The sequence below is a fragment of the Lycorma delicatula genome, chromosome 7 (assembly GCF_047948215.1).
Source record: "Lycorma delicatula isolate Av1 chromosome 7, ASM4794821v1, whole genome shotgun sequence".
Taxonomy (NCBI): domain Eukaryota; kingdom Metazoa; phylum Arthropoda; class Insecta; order Hemiptera; family Fulgoridae; genus Lycorma; species Lycorma delicatula.
The window spans coordinates 136948750-136966884 of record NC_134461.1 but is presented as its reverse complement, the minus strand read 5'-3'; the positions used below and the strand labels follow the sequence as shown (position 1 = coordinate 136966884).

The following is an 18135-nucleotide window of genomic DNA, read 5'->3' as shown; positions in this document are numbered from 1 at the left end:
TGGTGTAGTTTATTTTTCCTAGTGATACTGCAAACTTATGACTAATTACATATATTTTTAAAACAACAAAGCCTGACAATGATTCGAAACCATAAAATTATGGATGAAAATTTTAAGTATTACCATTCTACCGTAAAGGTAGAATAATATTAGAAAATGATATTACTTAAGATAAAAAGCAGGCTAGCGTAACGTTTTAGACAGGCATGGCATTTTAGGCGTGTTATAAAAATTCATTATTATTCATCAGTAACTGTAAATGGGCATAAGTCCATTGTTGCTATTGTACAAATAATTAATAAATAAGAAAGGCCCAACCCCTTTGATGAGAGCCCTTTCATTAGAATTAAAAAAAAGAATAAACTTAAATGAAATTTATTCCTCTAATACCTGAACCACTGAAAAACTTTTATAACTGCATATTAAATCATTGAAATATATTAAAAAAATTAAATTTAGCGAATTCTCCTACCTTGAAATAATCTATTTTTCAGAATAAAATCACTGACTGCAATGTGCTATAGAATATTTTTGAAACTAACTGTAAAAACTACCAAACAGCCACCATTTTGATAGTGTTGTAGCCCAAATCTGAACAAGTTTTTGTTTTTCAATATTTTAAAAAATAAAATATATTACAACCATACTTTTCCATTTAAAATTCTCGAGTTCTCCCCCGAGGGTAATTGGAGGATCGTGACCTTATTGATAAAAATAATTCGTTTCGAGGTAGATTCATTTGTTAAATTTTTTTTCTACGTTCATCTGTTGAATATTTACGATTGGCATACTTTCTTAACATTCTGTATAAAAATAAAAAATAGATCCCATAATACAAACTTATGTACAGAATTATTACCATAATTTTTGTATCTTACAGTCAGGGGATACCAGAAGTTGAGTTTCTGGGGATCATTTCATGATCAATAGCTCCACTTTTCTTTTTTAATAAACCATTTAACAAATAGAAAAGTAAAACATCGACAGTAGGTCTAACTATTTCATGATATTTTATATTTTTCAAAATAATGGGGTACAAAAATATCAAAAAAATAAATACATCTTAACTGATATAAAAATATTAGGAAATATATTAATATACTAAAACTAGCAGACCCAGCAATGCTTCACTATTGGTAGATTTAAATATATATATATATATATATATAGATTAAATGAACAAAATTGAAGGTTTGAAAAACATTAACAAAATGAACATTACGGAACTTCACAAAATTTAACCTTTTCCCTTTCCCATTTCTCCCTTTTCCCCCTTCCGTTTCCCTTTTATCAATTTCCCCATTTCCCTTTACTTTTCATATTCCCCTTTGCCGTTTCCCACTTTTCATCCCCCTTTCACTTTCCTCCCCGCACCATCTTCCTTTTATTTTTCTCCTTTCCATTTTCTTTTCCTTGTTTTCCTCTTTTTTCCATTTTCCCTTTCTTCCCTTTTACCTTTTCGATTTTTCCCTTTTCAATATTTCCCTTTTGTGATTTTTTCCTTTCTTCCTTTTTCCCCGCGCGTAAATCGGTCCAGTAGTTTTTTAGTCTACAGCGGACATACATATCGGAAACATTGAAATGGAATCGTAAAATATTTAGTATAGCGTGTGTTGCTTTTACGTCCGACAGATAGCGCTGTTTTTAAAAAAAAAAAAAACATGTTTTTACTTGTCACAAATGTGACATCTTAGGTGTATAAAAACACGCGCGTATTCGAATGGAAACGTTGTATAAAAATGTCAAAGCAATCGGTGAAGAACTCTCGGAGATTTAAGATTCTGAACAAACGAACATTTAAATTTTTATTTATATAGATATATACTAAATGAATAGATTCAATTCAAATCACATTCTATGTTCGAAAAGTGTCTGCTTAATAAAAAATAACAACGGTATTAATATTTACTAACTCCGGTGTAAAAATCTCATTACAATCAGTAAGGATTGTAACAAAGTCGAATAAAAACGTTTTCTTTTACTATTTGGGCGTTTTATTTTACAAAATAAATTAAATTTTACATATTTAAAAATTACAACTTTTGTAAACAGAAATAATCTCACGCTCACCCACACAAACAAACATACACACGTGTACGCGCGCTCACAAACACGGTCGTAGTCTGAGTAATAACATGTAATTAATGAACGATTGATAAAAGACGTATTAATTCATATAACATTACTCATTTCCATTGTGATTAAATTTTAATTAAATTACTCGTAAAGTCAAAAATCATTCTGAAAAAAACCCAAGTGCGTTAAAGAAATAAAAAAGTTTCTGAACGCTCTAACCAAAAAAGATAATCTATCTAATCTGTAGATCATACTTTATAAATAATTACGAAAATGTTTAATATGATGTCAAGATGTAAAGTTTTATGTTTAAATGTTATTTACATCAGTTAGATAAATTTTTTTCTTAATCGTTGTTAAAATGTTCGGATACAAATGAATATTTATGTATGTTATAAGTTGAAAATGAATTGTCATAATTTACGTTAAAATTTATATTTTTATGTTTAACTTACGTTAAATCCATAACTTTTAACTGAATTTCTGTTTCATGTCGTTTTTAAACTGTTAATAGTTTTTTCTTTTCTTTAAAAAAATAACAACGAAAAACATGTGCCACTATTTATTTCATTGCAATAATAAACACGATGTAGTCTAATTTATCAGTAAAACAGCACTAATCGATTATACTATTTATTATAGAAAACGAACACATATACTCGTATACTAGTCTAAGAATATTCTGACCGCTAAACGCAACCCTCTCATAACAGAAGTTCATTCCTGACGCCACAGCCTCTTTTCAATTTTCATCGTAGTCTGTGCTCTGTCACTGTCGCAGGTTATCTACCTCATCTCTCTGTAGTTTATCAAGAAGGCAGTGTAAACACTTTACATTGAATTGACTGCAATGAACAACGACTTAAAAATAGTTCATAATCTGTCATCATCACAAAATTACGTAATGATCATATCCATTGTTAATTGTACGTTTTTATAATTTTAATATTTCATACCATCATATGTGTTCGCAGATTATTATTTCTTACAATTTTTTTTTTTATTAGAATACTTTATTGCGGATGGGTTCTTTTTATAATAAAGCTTTCACGAAGAAGGGAAACAATTTTTTTTAAATATCCTAAATGGACTTCTAGACATCCTAAAACCCTCAAAAATAAGCAAATGTAAAAAACAACTGCTACCGGACAGTTTCAACCCTAAATATTATTTAATCGATTATACTGATTGTAATGGAACAAAAATTAAAATATTTTTCTAAATTTTAATTTACACACTGTTTTCTTTTTTCTTTTTTTTTACCATTTGAGAGCAATCGAGTTACTTCGATCGGTCCCAAGTGACGTGGCTGAAGACTAGCCCCTCCTTAGTGCAGCTTGAAGCTGATCTTCCGACGGGGTCCCTCTTGGATCATTGAGACATCACTACATCCCTCCCCGTTGCCATGGTGACTCTCTGGGAAGCGGGCTACCCTTATCCTTCTCTATCACCTCACTCTAGGACTGGGTATGCATCCCACGCATACCCCCTGAATCGCGCGCCTACCTCATAAACCTCGAGGATCCTCAATGCGTCAACAGAACGTCCTGATCCAGCCATCTGCTGGACTCGAACGCCCTCAGCAAACAGGCTGCCTCCCTGGCCTTGCACGTGCCACGATTCGACCCCCTGGCGACAGAATTTTTTTCGCCAATTCCTCCCGAAAATTTTTTTTTATACACTGTTTACCTTTACTTTATTTTCCTGTTTAGCCTCCGGTAACTACCGTTTTTAGATAATTCTTCAGAGGATGATATATGTATGAGTGTAAATGAAGTATAGTCTTGTACATTCTCAGTTCGACCATTCCTGAGATGTGTGGTTAATTGAAACCCAACCGCCAAAGAACACCGGTATCCACGATCTAGTATTCAAATCCATGTAAAAATATCTGGCTTTACTAGGATTTGAACGCTGTAACTCTCGACTTCCAAATCAGCTGATTTGGGAAGACGCGTTAACCATGTACACTGTTTACCTACCTATATATAAACGAACGCAATTTAGCTCGAAGCCGCAAATTTTACGTACAGAAAATTTCGATTGGTGTTGGCTTTAAAATAAAAATGTAAATAAATTTAAACTAAAATAACATCAAGTGCAAAAACTTTATTTAAAACAAAAAAAAAATTGTTAAATTTTAATTATGTATAGGTGATATATGATATGTTAAGTTGTATAACAAATTTAAAATTAACGTTGTCAATACTTCTGTTATGAATAGGATAAAAAATGTATGATAAAGCTAATTTTTTTCGTCAGTACTCTACTAATCTCGATTGCTCCACGTATACAGTAAAAATAAAACGTTAACTGCTGTTTGATACCAACACACACAACATAACATGATATAACATTCTCGAAAATTCGTAAAATTATCTTCCCATTTTAACTATGAAAGGAATTTTGTTCCGTAATATTATTACTGTATAAAGACTATATATAAATAATAAAATATTATTAAAAGTATCTTTAAATAGAGCTTGCATTGTTTTTGTTAATTTTCAGTAATCGCTAACTCATGAGAAGAAATCCTATTTGTAAGAAGATTCCTCTCTAATTTTACGTATTGTTCCAGTGAGGAATGCCAGATATTGTTACTAACCGAAACCAAAACCTAACACAAAAAATACAGTAAACATAAAAATAATGTTTCTTGTCTTAAAATAAAAAATTAATGTTTAACAAAATTATGGATAGAAAAATTTTGTCGGTTGAAAGATTTCTTTTTACTTATCTTAATTGTATTAAATTTTTGATTATTGAAAAATTATTTAATGCGTACTTAACAAAAACCTGTTTTATGAACCAATCGACTGGAAACAATTGAATTTATGAGTACTCGTACTTTATATCACGTTTAGCACTTATTTTCTGTATCTATTTTAAGAGAATTAATTTATTTAAAAAAATAAAACTGTAAGATTTCTGTGGCAGATTGGTAGTGCCTTAGTTTTTCATCCAAGTTTGCAGGTTTATGTAACAAATCTAAATAAAATTTTTAATTAAATTTAAAGATTTGTAATAAATTATTTTATTTTATTTATTTATTTTTTTTAATTTTGATTGCCTATTTCTCTAAAATTTTCAATTCTTTTGTTTTTAAATGAACTTTATAATTTTTACATTTGTATTTAGTTTCTGTGAGCTTTATTCATACCATTTTAATTAAATTAAAATTCTCTACAAGTTTATTTGATATTTTTACGTGTTTATATCCAATTTAATAAAATTATTTTACTTCAAATATAAAATATTGTTTTCAATTCCAATTTTTTTGCCTTTACCGCAAATTTCACGAAAACTACAATTTTGGTACTTACTTTTTTCCAATATTTCAGCTCAGATTTCAAATAAAAGTACTAAATTTAGACCTTAATTTGGGTCCAAAGAATTACAGTTTGACTTAAGTTTATCGAAGGCACAGAAATCAGGCCGAAATTTTTGCGCAACCGACACTCACTATCGAAGCGTTTACGTGCCTATGTTTATATGAACTTTCTTCTTTATTTCACCAGTAGAACGTGTCCTAAAAGTTTGTTATATTTTTCGTAAATGATTTGTATAAAGTATTTAATTATTGCATTTACGATTTATAAATATTTATTTGTTTATTCAGGTTTTTCTGTGGGCTTCCAAAACTTACACCGGAGCACGATAGAGTATGTATATTTAAAATATTCGACACAGATGTGAGTAAATACAATCCTACTCTTCTTTTTAAATCTGGTTTAATGGCGTTAGACTGTCATGTTTCCGAAGAAAGGTGTAGAAGTCATATATTAATATATGACATGCAAGGTGGAAGCATCGGGCACGTTGCATCTCTGACAATTCCTATAATAAAAAAGTTCTTCAGCAGCGGATTGGTGAGTAAAAATGAAATAAAACTATGTATTTTATTTATTTGTTTTTTAAGCCTTCTAATTAAAAAATGTAGTTTTGTGAACCGGATATTGAAGTTTGCAGGATTAGTGTTAATCGATCGTTTGATTGAATCGTATAGATTTCCAAATAATTTACAGGTAATGTAGAGTAAAAAAATTACTTCGGTAAAAAAATTTAATTTTTAAAAATATTTAGAAATAATATGTGTATATTTGTGTTAAAATTAACAAGAACAATATAAAAATTTTAAATGTTAGCGTAGAACAGAAAATGTCGAGTCTTGTCATAAGACGTTTTTTGAATAATTATAAAAAAAAGTTGGAAATTTTAAAATAAATAATATACTAGCTGAAATGTTCTATAAGATCAATTACTGTTTTTTTTTTTTTATCTGTGATACTTATTCAACAAATTTTGTACGAAACAATCCGCTTTGAATACGTCAAGAATACATATTATAATTACCAATATGTTCTATATTGGTAATTGATACTGTTCTAGTATCTCCTAAAAATCTCAAAACACTTCTGATCAAGCGAAGTGAGCCATTAACTTGAGCGTTTATCGGTTTGTGTGTTTAACAAAGTTATCGCCAAATAAAGATAATTAAGTTAAAATATGAAATTCGGAGATAATTTCTAATTTATATAAATTTTTGTTATGTTTAACATCATTTGGCGGTACGACATATAGTTATGTAACAATTTTCCAAAAAATTTCCGTTTCAAAATGGTGGCCAGTGCAGCTGTTGAGAAGAGCGTAAACTGACGGTTAACTTTCACTAAATCTTTGCCTAACTGTCGGCCTCCTTAGTGTAAGTGATAACGTCTTTCATCCGGATGTCCCGGATTCGGTCAGACATGACATTTTCACAGGCATATCATTTCATCTCGTCTTCTGAAAAAATACGTAACGGTGATCTCGGAGGCTGAAAAAAAAAGAAAAGACAATCCACTACCTAACAGAAGAACTCACAGCATTATTTTACGAATATTAACTTATTTTCTATATTTATTTTAAGTAAATAGTCGAAATTTAACAATAAAATAAAACTACAAAAACTCATGGGTTTATAGTGAGAGTATCTTCTTTTCACAACAGTCATCTCTTCTAAATCTATATTAACTATCTAAGAATTCAGATAGAATTCTCAGATAGTTATAAATTCGATAGAATTATTTAAACAGAAGTCGTTTGTATATCTAAAATATGTTTAGTGAAGTGAAATATATATATTTATATACCGAGTGTCCCAAAAGTCGTTGACCAAGAAATAAAATTTTTCAGAAGCTGAAACCAAATACCTGTTCTAAAAAATCAATAATAAATCTTTTACACGTAGTAAAATTTATTATACATTTTTTTAAAAATCTTACAAGAGTTGCTCAAAATGCTGCACATGTACTTCAATACATTTTTCTCAGCGGTTTTTTCAAATAATAAAAACTGTTAAAAAGCATCAAGGAAAAATTCTAAAATGGAAAACAAGAAACATTTTTAAATGTATTACAATAGATTTTAATTTAAGGTCAGGTTTACCGGAGTATCTTTCAATCTAAATTAGGCTTTTACAAAATCTTAAGGTTTGCGTAAATTTTATCCTAAAGTGCAGTATAAAGGATTTTAATCTTCTATTTTTTTTTAACAGGATAATTTAACTTGGATCCAACGATTCAATTGAAAAAATATCTTTTTCCTTTTCAAGATATTTTGGGACCATACCACTTATATAGTGGTATGGTCCCCCCCAAAATAGAGGTTATATTAAATGATTTATCTATTTGTCATTCAATCTGACTATTTTTACTCCTTGGTATTAACTAAATAAATGAACAGAAATTTTGTAAAACTTAATCGCTATAAATATTCTACAAGTTAAATATTTAAACACTTATATCAATTGATAATTATTTTTTTTTGTTTAACAGGTTGGTATGCCACAAAGATATTCCGGTTTTCACATTGTCAACGCACCAAGTATTGCTGAATCATTAATAAGTATGGCAAAATCTTTCCTTAAGGATAAATTGTCCAAGAGGGTCAGTAACATTATAAAAAGTATAGTTACTAAACATTTTCATGTAAATTTGTAGTATGCTCCTTAAGCCGGCCTCAACCCTGACACCCAGACCAACATATCTGTTCCCACCTCCTTACGAATTCTTTGCTATCTTTCACCGACTATATTCCACCGATTCATCTGGCACCTTTTCTTCAGGTTTTTAAACCCCAATTTACATTTCATTATCATTAAATTATTTTTGGTCACTATCGATGTCGCTCCTGGATATGCTTTGCAGTCAGTTAGTTGATTTCTAAATCTTTGCTTAACCGTGATATAATCTATCTGATAACTTGCAGTATCGCCTGGCTTTTTCCATGTGTATATTCTTCTATTATGATTTTTAAATACTAAATTATACTTCGTGCAAAACTCAATAAGTTGGTCCCCTCATGTTATATTTACAATAAAAATACATAAATTAATAAAAAAATATATGAAATTAGAGAAAAGAAAAATTTAAATCAATATATGAAATATAATATCAAAATATAATCAATGTCAAACGTAACAGCTAAGGAAGTTGATGCTTAATTTTAACTTTGTTGTAAAACTAACAAAAAGCATCGTCTGACATTACATGTTTTTTTAATGTTATACAGCGTAATGTTACATACATAATGTGTATTTTAAGATATAGACTTGTCGACATGTTGTATATATGATTACAGACAACGTACCTAATAACTAAGTTACATCAAATTAGATTGTAAAGAACCAAAGACTACCTAAGATTTTAAATGAATACAAAATTAAAAACTTCAGTAGATATAATTCATTCATCCATACCTTTTATGACTTTCTTGGTGAGATTCTGGGTACAAAATGATGTGGAACATAATTGATTAATTTATGCAAGATATACTTAAAATGACTTCCACATACATTTTAGTTAGTACAAGAATTTACAAAATAAATAATATTAAAAGTATTTATAACAGAAAAAGTATTAAATAATGGCCGTAGACTATATAATACGTATAATATGGATTACAACAAACAAATGAACATCTATTTTTGTTTATTTATAACAATAGATTATTAATATATAATTCCCTGATTATTAGACACAGAATTCTTAAAACATTTGTTTACTGGGAGTAAAGCCTGAGTTTTCCTAAGGCTGCTTTTAATATATACTTCTGTGTTGTGAAGAAAAGTTTATTAAAGTGCCCTTATGCAGTATAGTAATACTGACTAACCATATGCAATGTAAATTAACCTGCATATTCTGTCATCTTTTAATTTCTTTATTTTGTCAAATTTAAATATTAAGTTAATATTAATATTTAAGTTTACGACAAAGATTATATGATGATCCCACCTTAAGTTGAGTCAATTGTAACAACTAGGTATTTTATATACAGGACTTTCTCTAATTTAGGGCACTTGCACGATGGAGTTGTGTTAGTGTTTCACAATTTGATAAGTGTATAAGTTAAATTATTAAAGTTAGTTGGTTGATCACGGCTGGCAGGGGAAAAGATCATAAATATTGTTTATTTGTATGTCAATAATATAAGCTCTATGAACTAAGATTTAATGGCACCAAAGGCTTAGTTCAGTTATTTTTTTAATTTCATTCTAGGATGGACCATCAAACCCCTGTAGAGGAACGAAGATGCCCACCTTGTGACGCTTTTGGTCGCCACCCCCCTCCCCACCGTTCATAGCCCTGATGGGCTTTAACGTGAGTTGTCTTGTGGACCATTAACTGATTTCAGCACACAGTAATAAGCCAACCCGATGCCAGGCATCAGTTGTGATTTTTTAACTCAGCTTTTGCCTTCACTGCAAGCCTCATATGGACATCTTGAATATCCTATATCATTGCCCTTTAAACTAACTAACCGAGTTCGTGGAAGCATAAACCCCACACGTAGTTCTACATTTTACAGAGCCAATTTGTAAATGTCGCTTAGATCGAGGCAATAGTAATAACAGCATACCACCAGCAATGTTGCTTGCAACAACGGAATTTACTCCTAGTCCCCTTAGTGAACTCATTTTTGGTTCATACCCCAGACTTAGTCTAGGATAGACTAGTGAAAATTAGCGCTGTACCAAAATGTAAATAAAAATAAATGGACTAAATAAAATATTTTACAGTTAATAAATTTTTACTTTTCCAGCAGCATAGTTTTACTATATAGTATAGCATAAGGAAAAGTATATTAATATGGTCAAGTTTTGTATGATGGGATCTTTGGAGATTTTAATGTTTTATAATCTCCTCTGACCAAAAACACAATTTTAGCATTGAAAAAAAGCATTATATAGCATTGTAAGAATTTTTGTACATAACTACTTAGGTTTATACATCTTATATAAACCTTAATATCTCTAATCTCGATGTACCAATTCAGATGAACTTTGGTAGAAATGATTTCTGTATATGGGATATTGATACTATTTAATTATGGTTACAATTGTGGAAGGAGATAGGAAGGTGTGACTTTATGGATCCTGTATTTCACAATTTTACTTGATGGGAAAGACATTTTTTTATATAATTTAATGCCCCTGAGCAAGCTAAGGCACTTTCTGATGGTGTCAGTCTTATTCAAACCCCATAAAGAGGTAGGAGCTACATTTCTTTTTTCTGGACTCAAAGACATATTCTTATACTAATTACTTTATTTTATTACATTATTATGTCAGTTTAGTGGTTATGTATTTGGATAATTTCATTCAGGTATGGTAGATAATAAGCTGTTCTTTTAAAACTTTTTTCATCAGCTTTCATTTTGCTTGATATCTTCAGACTGAATTGATTGATTTTTGTGAAATCCTGCCGATGACTTCTGAATATGAGCATATGCATAGGCATATGTATATGCATGAGCATATGCTCATATGCTCATAGGCATATGCATAAGCATATGCATGAGCATAGGCTTGATGATCATATGATTATAAAATATAGCATTGATGTCATTTAATTTGAATTACAATTGACCAAGTAGGTAGGAAGATCATCATGGGTCCCATATACCAAAATTTTATTCAAAAAATGGAATAATTGTTTTAGTAATTCTTAAATGCTCCACTTAATTTTCCTCTAAAATATATCGAAGGCAAATCCTCTGCATTCAAAGTAACATGATTTTTTCCTTTCTCCCTCATCTTTTCTGTTTTACTAATTAATATACAAGTATACTTTTCTCATTCAATTTAAGATCAACCTCTTCCTAATATTTTCATTGGTCTTGCTTCAATGAATTTTGACGATTTGCTATTTTTATTCATTCTCATTACATGCCCAAACATCCTCCTTATGTCAGAGGTTCCTGTCTCAATTGACTTTTATGATGTTCCTAAACGTATTTCAGCTAGTTTTTGTATGATTCTACTTCGGTATTTCAACAAAAATATGTATTAAAATTAAAATATATAAAAAATATAATTTTCACACTTTAGGTTTCACCTGCTTAGAACTGTTTGCACTAATTCCAATTATATTCTTCTATCTTCCAATTATTAAAATCGTAAACTTATTTTTATGTTTATATTTATGAATGTGTAGTCTTTAGTAACGAGAATATCCACTTAACCTTAAAATACAACAAATCTCTCTCAAATCAGAAACAAAAAAATATTTTTGTACTACCAACATGATATTTCGTTTTTGATAAGTTTCTTATTAAACTTTCCTTGTTATTTTTAAAAAATTATTGAACCATTTAAATAATATTCCAGCCTGTTTATTTAAAATACAATTACAGGATTCTCTTTTAGCAAAATAATAAGAATTTTTAAATAATATTAATTAACAGTTTAAAACAACACCGGAATTTAGTTCAACTAATATCTTTATATATGAATCTCTTAGCATTATTTCATGTGTTTATATTTTAACTAATTAATATGAACTTGAATTGCATCTATATATCATTTTATAATTAATTATTTATTTTGTGAGGTCCTCTGATAAGGGTTTACCACGATTTTCCTTGATTCACCCGGCAAATTCTCAGATAGGTCCTTGTTTTATCCATTTAGTAGTATTTACTAATTCCTGATGTGATCTTTATAATGGATTATTATGTACCGATCAGAATAAAAGATTTATTTATTTATCTAAAGTGAATTTATTAGAATAAGAACTTAGCATTATTTGAAAAGTGTGTGTTTAGTAATGGAATAAGGGAAACAAGAAGTTGAAAGATGTAAACGTAAATGAAGTGTAAGTTATGTAATTTTTTCAAAAAAAGAGAGAGATAGTCTCATAAGAGTTTATAAAACAGCTACTAGTTAAGTACAATGCTATTAATGGCATTTATAAAAAAGGCTAATTTTAACACTATATTAAAAATTATTTTTTAGCTTATATTAAAATAGTATGACTAAAATAATAAAAATTAAATATTACTTGAAATAAAAAAATGCAGGTTTATTTGAACATTCTTAAAAAAAAAATTATATAGTTCTACCAATTCTGTAATAGTTGTTTGGAAAAGTAGACCCTTAAATAATTTTCATTATTCTTTATCCTAAGTATATTTTCACCATTCCTTTGTATATTGTTTTCATTAAAAATTGTAAAAACTTTTTTCTTTTTGATTTATCTTATGTACTGAGATATCAGTTATTATCGGTTTTGATTTACACTTCCTTATTTCTGAATTATCCATTTCTGAATTATCAATTCGTTTCATTTTTAATTTTAGTGTCATTTTCCTATTAGCCATTTATAAATATAATAATTGTTTAAATATGATGGTAAAAAAATGTATTAAGTGTGAATTTTCTTTTACAGACTTACGTGCATCATGATATGACATCTTTGCATAAATTTATACCAAAAGAAATATTACCAGCTGAATATGGTGGTACTTTCCCCATGACAATGAATGAACTCAAAGGTAAATATATAAAGATGTATATATATATACACTAGTTGATAGAGCCCAGCAAAGCACGTGCCAACTGTCCAGCCAGGATGGAGTCTAGCCATGAGGTGTAGGGGTTGAAGCTCCCTGGACCGCTATGTCCCAGATTGGGGGAGGCAAGCCCCGGGGTGACTCAAGGACTCCTAAGGGCCACAGAGGTTACCTCACTTGACACTACCTTCTAACCCCACAATGTTTGTAATCCTCATGGTTGTGAGATTAATAATGATAAATAACAATTAATAGAGTATTCAGACTTTATAGAAATCTGAAAAAGAAACTTAATTACAAAAGACAGAATAGTAGTAACCATTGACTAAAGTACACAGACTTGTTGATGAAAGATTCACAACTTATTTCTGTTACCATGATGACAGAAATTAATTTTTAATTTTTTTTCTATAATAAATTTCTTTAACTGGCCACATATCAGCAAAGGGGGGTTAGGGCCTCTGTCTATGACGTTAAACCTTTCCTGCGGTAACATTAATATATTCTTAAAATTTGAAAGCAATCAATTGGTTGGTTCTTGTGAGCTTAGAGAACAAACATGACTGTGATTGGGTCAAAATGGGATATTGGGATTTTAGCAAATATTTACATTTTAGGGTTCAACTAGTTCATCTAGACTAAAAAAATGTATATATGTTACCTATGAATGTACTATGTTTGTGTCAGATTGATTTTGGATTTATATTTCAGGATTGAACCAAGATATTTTCTTCAAATTTAGCAAAAATATTTCTATATATGAATCATTGATCATATTATTTTTTTTCAAAATTCGTTCAGGGAGAGGATGGATATTGTGTAAAAATTAATTTCTATTTTTTTCAGAACTTTAAAAAAAACACTTTTTTGGCAGATTTCTTACCTATAATGTATATATAATAATTCAATTTTTTTTAAAATCAATCTTCACCTCTTAAAATTGAAATATTTTTTGTTCTTTTGCTCTATCATCTCCCTTCGGTTTTAATAGTTTTTTTTGTATTTTATACATATAAAATTCTCTATCAAAAAATGTCTACAATTTTCAAAAATTAAAACCTCCTTCCTTAAACACAAAAGTTTTTTGAAAACTTTTATGTTTATTTAAATCTTGTTGGAGAGGCTGTTAGATTTAAGGAAAACTTTGTTTAAACAAATCTGTTAAGCTTAACCTATGAATATTTTTAGATTTTTTTTAAATTTATTCTCCATTTCTAAAAAATATAACTTATTTTTTATTTTCTGGCTCTAAATCTTCTCATTTTTATTATTAAAAGAAAAAAATTATTTTGCTTTGTTAATTTAAGGGCAATTAAAATTTAAACAGTTTTGGCCTACATAATGTACTTTGGACCCAAAATAAGAAGCAATTTTTTTCATTGTACTCATAAAAGTCATACTTTTTTTTTTTTAACTTTTTGTTAAGGATTACTTCTTCACAAAAAAACTTTTATTAAATTGTTTGCAGACACCTTCCAAGATAATGTTTTTTTTCATTTGGTATTTGGATATTTTAATGCTTAAATCTTATTTTGATAATCAATATAATGAATAAAAAAGCCTCATTGATAAGGAGCCCTGAAAATTTACAAAAAATTTATTTTTGTTTTATACGAATATTTGAATGTTTATTAAGAAAATAAAAATAAAACTTTTAATGACTTAATTGAGAAAAAAACCTGAAAGGTTTTATATTGAATAAGCTTGCAAGGTATGACATGACCAGCATTGCCGGTGAAGTCATGCAATACTTTACCAGCTTTATCCTTACCCTTAATCGTTAAATCCTCCTTAATTTTTTTTCTAAACCTCTACTGGATCTCGGTAAAGGAAGTTGCTACTTCTTAGGGTTACTTCACAATCTTGGTGTTTGGATATTTGGTGAAGATGGGTTTACCTAGAAATCTGCCTGAGAATTCTGATTTAAATCAGGTTGCAAATTGTCAAAAATTGAATTGACATGAATATCAGACAAAATTCGACCTTATAATAGTTACATATTTCATAAAATACTATAATAAAATTCTACGATGCAGTATTTGTTTATTAATTAATGACATTGGCATTTGGTTGTGTGTGTTTATTTATACAAAGAATAAGAAACATTTAACAAAAACTTTTAATATATTTTTTTATAATTACTATTATAACAAATAGATAAAATACAATTAAAATTGTTTATTATTTATGTATTTATTTTTTACAGAAAACACATATGCAGGTTTGGTTGCTCATCGTGAATGGTTCAAACAACAAGAAAATTTAGTTACAGATGAAAAGAAAAGATTATCAAAATTCAATTCATTAGATCAAATTGAAGGTTCATTCCGTAAAATAAATATTGACTGAATTAAATACAGTAATTAATTTGCGTAAAAATTCCTTTTTAAATTAATAAATTTATTGTTGAATATTGTTGTTATCAATTTTTTGTAGTATAAAGAAAAATATGTTCACTTTTTATAAATTATATTCAAAGATAAGTAAATATAATAAAAGTTTGTAATGTAGACATTTATTTATATTTATTTATTTTTTGTTAAAGGAATTTGTTACTCATAAGTGATGGAATAAGTATGCACCATACTGAATCTGATGAAAATTGATTCAGTAACCTGATTTTTAAATAATCCTAATTATCAAGAAATATATTGCAGTTTAATAGTACATATACATAAAATATTATCGGAGATGACATCTTATTAGCAAAATCTTATTATTACATTTTTATGAAATTTAATTTTTATAAAAGGGTAAAATAATTTTTTTTTATAACAAAACAAATTTTTTCTTCTTGTATTTTACAAAAAAGAAAAAATATGTGTGATAAAAAACAAACAAATTCAAGTGAAAATGAGGACCGTGTCCATTTAATATAATTTTTTTTTTTTAATTGTTTGGCCTACATTGGACCCAATTTTTATAGGAGGGGTTATTCAGTTTCCTGTTAGCCCAGTACTTCTTCATTTTTTCGGATCTCAACTTTTTTCTTGGTCTGAAATCACCCTTCCTATTATTTGTCTGTTGATTTTCATTTGTAGTCTAGTTTGTTTGTCTTTGAGTTTCTTAATTTTGTCTGTTTTGTTCTTCAAATCTTCCAGTGTAATTTCAAGTTCCTTCATATCTTCTTTGATTTCTGTAATCCATATTATGTTGGTTTTGCTATTCCATAATTTTTTTTTTATTTTCCTGATGATTCTATATTCTGGTGTTCTGTTTAGGTGTCCCAAGAATGAGATCTGTTTCTTTTTAATTGTGCCGGTTACTGGTCTATTTCTTTGTAGACTGTTTCATTTAAAGCAAGCCTTCGGTGTTCATTCTTTTGATATTTTTTGTTAATGCACGTTCTGACTAACCTTCTTTCTATTTTGAGGATTGTCTATTGCTGCAGTATTGATTATTTTGAAAATGGTCTCACTCGCATTTGCAATTTCTGGTTGATGATGGTTTTATAATGTTTTAATTTTGTTATTACTGAGAGACTTTTTTGTTGTAGGTAAAATGCTGCACCCTACTCACTCTGTTTATTCTGTTATGCCAAGCTGATTTTTCATTGAGATTGTATATTATAATTTCTCCAAGATACCTGAATTTATCTACAATTTTAATCTCCTGGCCATTTACTGAAGTTTTATTTGCAAGAGGGGGTTCTATTAACATTATTTCTGTCTTTTCAAAAGATATTTTGAGACCGAATCCCTTGTGCTCTCTCTTGTAGTGATTTTATTTGTTGTTTAGTTTCTTGTATGTTATTTGCCAGAAGGGCCAGATCGTCTCCGAATCCTAGGCAGTTTAAATTTATGTTGTCTCTACGTCTTCCAATTTTGATATTCTTGGGGGTGACTTTGTACCTTTTTCTCATTATATATTTCAAGACTAGTAATTTAATAATAATAATATAAACCAGTTAATATATAGTAGAATAAAAAATAACTAAAAATTTTATATCCACCTTACCAGCAAAAAAGATGTGTTTTCTCATGATCTTTCGGTTTATTTCAAACCATCATCAAGAGGATAAAATTAATATAACTCAAAAATTAAAATAATTACAGTCATGACTGTTTGAATGTCAAAAGTATACTCTGTAAGTATATACTCATCACTGTAAGTAAAACTAAGTTTTACTCTAATAGTAATAGTAGAAGTCTTACTCTAATAGTAATAGTCTAAGTATTTCTCTAAGTATATACTCATTGAGTATACTTTTGACATTCAAACAGTCATAACTGTAATTATTTTAATTTTTGACTTATTATATTATTTTTATCTGCTGATGATGGATTGAAATAAAACTAAAGACCACGAGAAAACCATCTTTTTCGCTGGGAAGGTGAATATAAAATTTTTAGTTATTTTTTATTCTATTAAAAAAAATTATCTGCTGAAACCATGCTTAAGAAATTTAATGTATAATAATTAAACCAGCTAATAAAAAATTACAATTATTGTTATTAATTATTTATAATTAATTCAGCTAATAATGTAATCCAATTCAACAGTTTTGAATTGGAGCTTCATTTAAGGCAGATCGTAAATGGTGTAGATTTTAAAAATAATCTAAAATTTTTTTTAAAAATAATAATGTGGTAGGAAACAAAATAATTTATTTTCTGTTTATATTTTATTTGATAAATCTATTATTAAAATAAAGAACAAACAAAAAACAAATTGAACGTGCGCTAATTTCAAATAATTATGAAAACTAGTACTATATTTTTGAAGTGGAAAAACATCTCTATTTAATTTCAAAGAAATCTGTAAGAAGATAATTTAAATAGAAATATTAAAAAATATATAAATAATTTATGAATCCAAAATTAAAATTTTACGAAATTTAACATTATTATTATTGTTTTATATTAAAATAAATTTCCAAATAATAAATAATATAAAGTATGTTAAGCAATTGAAATAAAATTTTGTATATTGTAATTCAATGATGTATAAAATTGATTCTTAAATTGGAAATAGAATTTTCTTTAAATAAAAATAAAAAATAAATTTATTAGTAAAGTTCCAAAATTATTATTATTTTTTTTTTTTTATAAAAATTTATTTTGTTTTCAAAATTGTATTACATCGGTTTTTGTTTGGTTTTTTGTTTTTTTTTTAATGATTTATCGAACTAAATAAAATATCAAACATTTTGTTTCAAAACATAAAAATAAATAAATAGAAAAAAAATTAAATAAGTCTGTTTGTTACGTAATAAAACGGAAAAAT

General features: G+C 28.0%; 1 protein-coding gene across 1 annotated transcript in view; it reads left to right on the top strand.

Annotated features, from left to right (window-relative positions):
* Positions 1-17771, top strand: part of LOC142328119 (alpha-tocopherol transfer protein-like) — a 106047-nt gene extending 88276 nt beyond the window's left edge. The window contains exons 4-7 of the mRNA XM_075371639.1: positions 5696-5945; positions 7893-8003; positions 12786-12891; positions 15116-17771. Of these exons, the coding sequence (XP_075227754.1) occupies positions 5696-5945; positions 7893-8003; positions 12786-12891; positions 15116-15258 (610 nt within the window). The 3' untranslated portion in view covers positions 15259-17771. The remainder of the gene's footprint in view (positions 1-5695; positions 5946-7892; positions 8004-12785; positions 12892-15115) is intronic.
* The last annotated feature ends 364 nt before the right edge of the window (positions 17772-18135 follow it).